Here is a 6,000-nt window from a genome sequence, read left to right as displayed (position 1 = left end):
TTAGCACTACAACACTGCCGAGGGAGAAAATGTAGCTCGTTACCATTCCTGCTGCCACAACCAGCAGGCGCGTTCTGCATGCTTGTCTCCTCCCAATGGCCGCGATCTAGCCATAGATCTCCACTTGGCTCGACAGTGGCTAAAGACAGGCCGTTTCGCTCCATGAATGCTCCAGCTGGTCTTGCAGCCACATGATCAGGCTTCGCAAGGCACGTAGCGCAGTATATAAACACATGCCAATCTGCATGTCTAAGCAGGCACAAGCCAGGCGAGAAACATCATCGTGCGATCAGAAAGCGATCGACGAGCAGCATGGCTTTGTCCTCCGGATCCGCGTCGTGGTTGTTGGCGCTGATCCTGTTCGCGTGCGGGCTCATCATGTCGGCCGCCGCCGGTGATGCGGGCGGCGGCGGCGGTGACGACAGGCTGATGATGGGCCGGTTCCTGCGGTGGCTGGCCGAGTACAACCGCTCGTACACGACGGCGGAGGAGCGGCAGCGTCGGTTCCAGGTGTACCGGCGGAACATCGAGCACATCGAGGCCACCAACCGGGCGGGCAACCTCACGTACACGCTCGGCGAGAACCAGTTCGCCGACCTCACCGAGCAGGAGTTCCTGGACCTGTACACCATGAAGGGGATGCCGACGGGGAGCGCCGACGCCGGCAGGGAGCAGGCCGCCAACGTCTCCTTCTCCGCCGTCGTCGACGGTCCGACGAGCGTCGACTGGAGGGCCCAGGGCGCCGTGACGCCGATCAAGAACCAGGGCCCCTCGTGCTGTGCGTGGATAGCATTATTGTTTCTTTAATTATCCTTATAATTATTGTTTCTTTAATTAATTTGGTTTTGACTGGAGAACATGCATGCAGCTAGCTGCTGGGCGTTCGTGACGGCTGCGACGATCGAGAGCATCACCAAGATCAGGACCGGGAAGCTGGTGTCCCTGTCGGAGCAGGAGCTGATCGACTGCGACCCCTACGACGGCGGCTGCAACCTGGGCTACTTCGTGAACGGCTACCGGTGGGTGATCGAGAACGGCGGGCTCACCACCGACGGCAGCTACCCGTACCAGGCGCGGCGGTACGCCTGCAACCGCAACAAGGCCGCCCAGCACGCCGCCCAGATCTCCGACTACGTGAAGGTGCCGGCCGGCGAGGGGCAGCTGCAGCAGGCCGTGGCGAAGCAGCCGGTGGCGGCGGCCATCGAGATGGGCGGCAGCCTGCAGTTCTACAAGGGTGGCGTCTTCTCCGGGCAGTGCGGGACGAGGATGAACCACGCCATCACCGTCGTCGGCTACGGCGCCGACGCCAACACGGGGCTCAAGTACTGGCTCGTCAAGAACTCGTGGGGCCAGAGCTGGGGCGAGCGCGGCTACCTGCGGATGCGCCGGGACTTCACACACTCGGGGCTTTGCGGCATCGCGCTCGACCTCGCATACCCGGTCGTCTAGTATAATCGAGCTAACTAATTATTAAGCTCGAATACGTATTGTATGGGTATGGCTATACGTATATAGCTATATCCGCTGCCTATGTGACGTTTATATATACGCTGTGAAGTACACAAGAAAACTACGTATACATACATGTGTAGTACTTGATACTACTACTGCTGCTGCCACCACCACGCAAAAGTAATGCATGGTGATGTAAAACCAGGGCCGGTCAAGAGCCAAATTACCACCATTAATGTAAAAGGATGGGCCTTGAATGTGCTCCCGTTATTATCTCTTTGCTTGCGGTCCTTTACATTTTTCCAAGAGTCTAAATAGCGGGATATAGGATTTAGTGGAAGCAATCCAAAATTCCGCTAAATCCCACTATAGCATTGCTAAATGCCGCTAAATTCCGTTGCGGCGATCCTCCCGGGCGCTATAGCCGCTACTTAGAACACTGCAATTTTCGCATTTACTTTCTAGCAATGCTTCTCTTGTGTTTACTTTACTAGAGTTTCCATTGGTATAGTACAGTACTAGTAGGTTTGGAAATAACATATAGTGTCTTTTTTAATACAGATAACATCACACCTAATTAATATAGATAAATCTATCTTCTGTTGCTTTTGGAGCCATTAATTTTAGAAGAAGATCGAAGTCACTGAAACAACAACATCACCAACTACAACGATGCCATAATATTTTTTCTTTTTGATGTACCTTGTTGCTTTAATTTAGTGCTAATTGGAGGCCTTCGCACAAAAGAAATTTAGTTTCAGGCTCGTCGGCTTTTCTACCGGGCCTCTATTTAGCCCTAGCAGGCTAGGGGTTTTCAGGCCTCTTCTCTTGGCCCAGCGTGGAATTTCCCTAAAGATAACGTTGGGCCTTCCTTTCACACCATCTTCAGTTTTTCGGTTTTGGATCTGTCGGTGAGGCCTTTGTTATTGTACAATCGTTTTTTTTCCCTTATCGGCAAATACTAGGATCAACGCGCGGGGTTGCCGCGCTTAGGGCCTTTGCTAAGCCAGTGTAAATACCGTAGGGCCAGATACATATGTGTCAATGGTAATGATAATATTAGAATTTGGTTTACTAGGAAGTGTTGAGATAGAACTGTTCCTTAATCATGTAGTTTTGCAAGGATGGTATGAAATTCAGTAATTATATAAAAATTGCATTCTCCAAATATAGGCCTTGAGCATTGAAGAGTAGCAACAACTATGCAAGTGATTTGTAACGGTACTGAATATGTTCTTTTTTTTACAAAATTTTATGGATGTTCAGTTAATATGTATGTAGAGTGAAATAGCATATAGGAGACTGAATAATAATGTTGATGGATGCACCAACAGATTGAATAATAACATATGTTTAGTCAATGGTTTAGGACTGCGGTCACCAAGTCATTCAAAATTAAATTTATCATTTCAGAAAGGGCATATGGAAAGTAAATTTCTTCCAAGCACATAGAAAAGACAGCTCAGTTCTTAAATGTTCCCAGTTTCAGAAATATGATGCAAGCATTGTGCTGTCATTTTCTACAACTGTTGATACAACAGTTTCAGATGAAGTCTGAATCTGAATACTAGATGTATGTACTTGATATCAGTATTAAAAAGGAATTGAGTTATTACGTTTATTTTTCTTTTTTCCCCTCGTGTCTGGTGAACTTGTTGATATTTGATATTTGGGAACTCCAAATAGAAAAACAATGTATCAGTGACATGTGAGTCTAATTTCACGGTATGAAATTCAGTATTTATATACAAATTGCATTGTCCAAATATAGGCTCTGTGCATTGGAGAGTAGCAACAGCTATGCTCTGGATGCAGTAACAGAATCAATTTCAAAACAAATGGTTAGGATTGCAGTCACCAAGTCATTCAAAGTCTTTAATTATGCAGTAAATAATGGAGCATGAGCCTTTAATCAGTACTTGGAGAATTTCGAGCATGAGCTCATTCAGTAATTATATTCTGTTGCTTTTTTTGTACCTCTCTTTCTCTCTATCTCTCTCTTTGCATGCAAGTTTCAGCCTAGAAGTATTGGGTGCATGGAGACCAAACCAATATAATTTATTCCAAGATCAAAGAAAAAACAGCACAGTTCTTAAATGTTGCTAGTTTCATATATACAATGACCCAATAGTTTTGCTCAATTTGAGCCCGGGTTTTGTGTTTTGAGATGCAAGCATTATGTTGTCAATATCTAGAACTGTTGATACACTAGTTTTGGGTAAGAAAAATTAGTGTTGGAAGACAACAAATTTACTTAAGACCATATCTTTTAAGAAAATTTACTTAAGTTAAGGTCAAGTACAGTCGCACCAAGCCGACTCCGGTCGCACTAAAGCCCGCTCCGGCGGCAAAGCCGACTCTAGTCGCACCAAAGCCGACTCCGATCGCACCAAAGCCGACTCCGATCGCACTAAAGCCCGCTCCAGCGGCAAAGCCGACTCCGGTCGCACTAAAACCCGCTCCGGCGGCAAAGCTGATTCCGGTCGCACCAAAGCCAACTCTGGAGAGGAGCGCCTGGGACCCCGGGCAATGCATAGGAAAGACCCCGGGCAACGCACAGGAAAGACCCCAGGCGATGCACAGAGCCCGAGAGAGACCTCGGAGCATCCTATCCACGTGCGCAGGATCCTGCCTGGCGGGCGGGCGCCACTAGCAGGCCGACGCCCCTCATCAGGCGCCGCGTTCACACTTAAGGCAGTAAGCCTCTTCTCGGGGCCCACGGGGAGAGCTCTAAATAGAATGGACGGGCAATATGTAAGGGGGGCAAATGCAATCGACCCAAACTCAAACTCAACTTAATACAACTACCAACTCCATACAGGACGTAGAGTGTTACACTTATAGCGGACCGAACCTATCTAAACCTCCTGGTCTCCTTATCGTCACATGGCCGGAATCCTACTGCGTGTTACACCTCTGGCTGAATCTCTAAACGGAGGTTCCCATGAATCTCTGCTTACGGTACTCACCCACCCACAGCAGCGTTGACCTTTTATGAAGAGGATCATATGAGGGCTAGCCTTTTATGCCATCAGGAAGGTTGAAAAAGATGGGGGATGTTGTGTAGGAGGGGAAGAATCTGTACCTTGGAGCCAACGATAAAAACGGATAGGGCAGAACATGTGGTCGGGTTGATCTATCTCTGGGTTTGCTGGGAACGAGGATAGTTTGTGTCACTCTCAGGCAATGTCGATGATCCAGGAAGATACCTCGGGGAGAGGCGTGGCTGTAGAGGGATTGATAATCTCGCTTGGGCTCAAGGGATTTGTGCAGATCGTGTTGTCTTTGGAGGCCTCTGCAGGTTATATATCTTGAGCCATGGGTAATCGGGAGTAGTCTGGAAGCTGAAGCGGAAGAGCGAGGCCAGCGACGACCCTTCGGTTCTTACACAATCTGAACGCTAGATTCAAGATCGGACGGCCGAGCAAACGAGGCGACGTGGCCCAATAGTTTTGCCCGATTTGAACCCAGGTTTCGCGTTTTGAGATGGAAAATCGATCCACAGTGTCCAAAGTGGGAGAATCATCCCACTCACCCGCATGCAGTTTTGCACTTTGTAGTTTGTACTGTTGCTCAGTACAAATGCGCGATATCATGCATGTTGCCCCTCATCAACCAACCTTTCGTAGATGTTCTAGTTAAATATCTTTTGTGTAGAAGTATATCTATCTAAAGTATTAAGCTGTAGATAATATTTTTATACTAGGAACTATGCTAACATAATTTTTACCATACGTTTTTACTGATTTAACATACTTTTCAGGTGTAAATATGTACACCGGCCTATGTCCATATGCTAGGGATCCCCCCTGCCCATGATTGGTTGAGACTCAAAAGCACAACATAAACGACCCATGAGCCTGCTTAATACAATCATCCCATCTATCTATTGCAATATATTTGATTATCCTCTTGTCACATTAGAGCATGGGCCGCCCAAAGTATGTCAGCTAATCTAGCGCACAAGTGCCGCAGCAGGGCACGCCATGGAAGATCCGATCCGGAGGGCCCTCGCGCCCTCTGCCGAGTATCCTCTCATCATCTCATCCCAGCGAGGACCCCCCGCTGTGACAACTCAATGCTGCAGTAGCGCAGGCAGCTGGGCGGTGCCCCCACGCCAACACAGCTCTCGTCGTCTCTCGTGCACGCAGTTGCTGCTTCGCTGCCTGCCACCCTCACCTCAACTCCTTTCTGTCTCCCTCGCCCGTCCCCTCCCTCCCTCTCTCTCCTGCTCCTGAATGCGTCCTGCAGCACACTACTGTACTGTACCCAAGCACCGTGCGACTGTGCGGTGGTCTCTCTCTCCGGTCTCTCTTGACACCGGCCGGTGGCTTTTGCAATTTGCAGGCTTCCTTTTGGAAGGCATGCAGGCAGCTAGGCGACCAAGGAAGAAGGGATGCATGGATGTAAGGTTGGTGCACATGCACTTAATCTGTAGCAGACGGATGGCAATGGCATGGTTGGATGGAGAGAAAGCTAAGGATGAGTGGCCATGGAGACTTGGAGAGAGGCCATGCGAAGTGCGCACAGTGCCACCAGCTATAGCCT

The 6,000-nt window shown here is 48.9% G+C and overlaps 1 protein-coding gene across 1 annotated transcript; it reads left to right on the top strand.

Moving 5' to 3' along the window:
* Window positions 1-312: 312 nt before the first annotated feature.
* On the top strand, window positions 313-1,449 carry LOC112878087 (ervatamin-C-like). Its single transcript, XM_025942490.1, has 2 exons — window positions 313-778; window positions 869-1,449. Exons 1-2 carry the CDS (start codon window positions 313-315, stop codon window positions 1,447-1,449), a joined length of 1,047 nt encoding a protein of 348 aa, XP_025798275.1.
* The last annotated feature ends 4,551 nt before the right edge of the window (window positions 1,450-6,000 follow it).

Source organism: Panicum hallii, chromosome 9 (genome assembly GCF_002211085.1).
Source record: "Panicum hallii strain FIL2 chromosome 9, PHallii_v3.1, whole genome shotgun sequence".
Classification (NCBI taxonomy): Eukaryota; Viridiplantae; Streptophyta; class Magnoliopsida; order Poales; family Poaceae; genus Panicum; species Panicum hallii.
The sequence above is the reverse complement of the archived record's forward strand: the minus strand, read 5'-3'. Positions and strand labels throughout refer to the sequence as shown.

Bases quoted from the DNA above. Each gene is read 5' to 3' on its own strand.
- LOC112878087 (XM_025942490.1), top strand. From the start codon at position 313: ATGGCTTTGTCCTCCGGATCCGCGTCGTGGTTGTTGGCGCTGATCCTG. The intron at 779-868 runs GTGCGTGGATAG...ACATGCATGCAG, and splicing joins GAACCAGGGCCCCTCGTGCT to CTAGCTGCTGGGCGTTCGTG.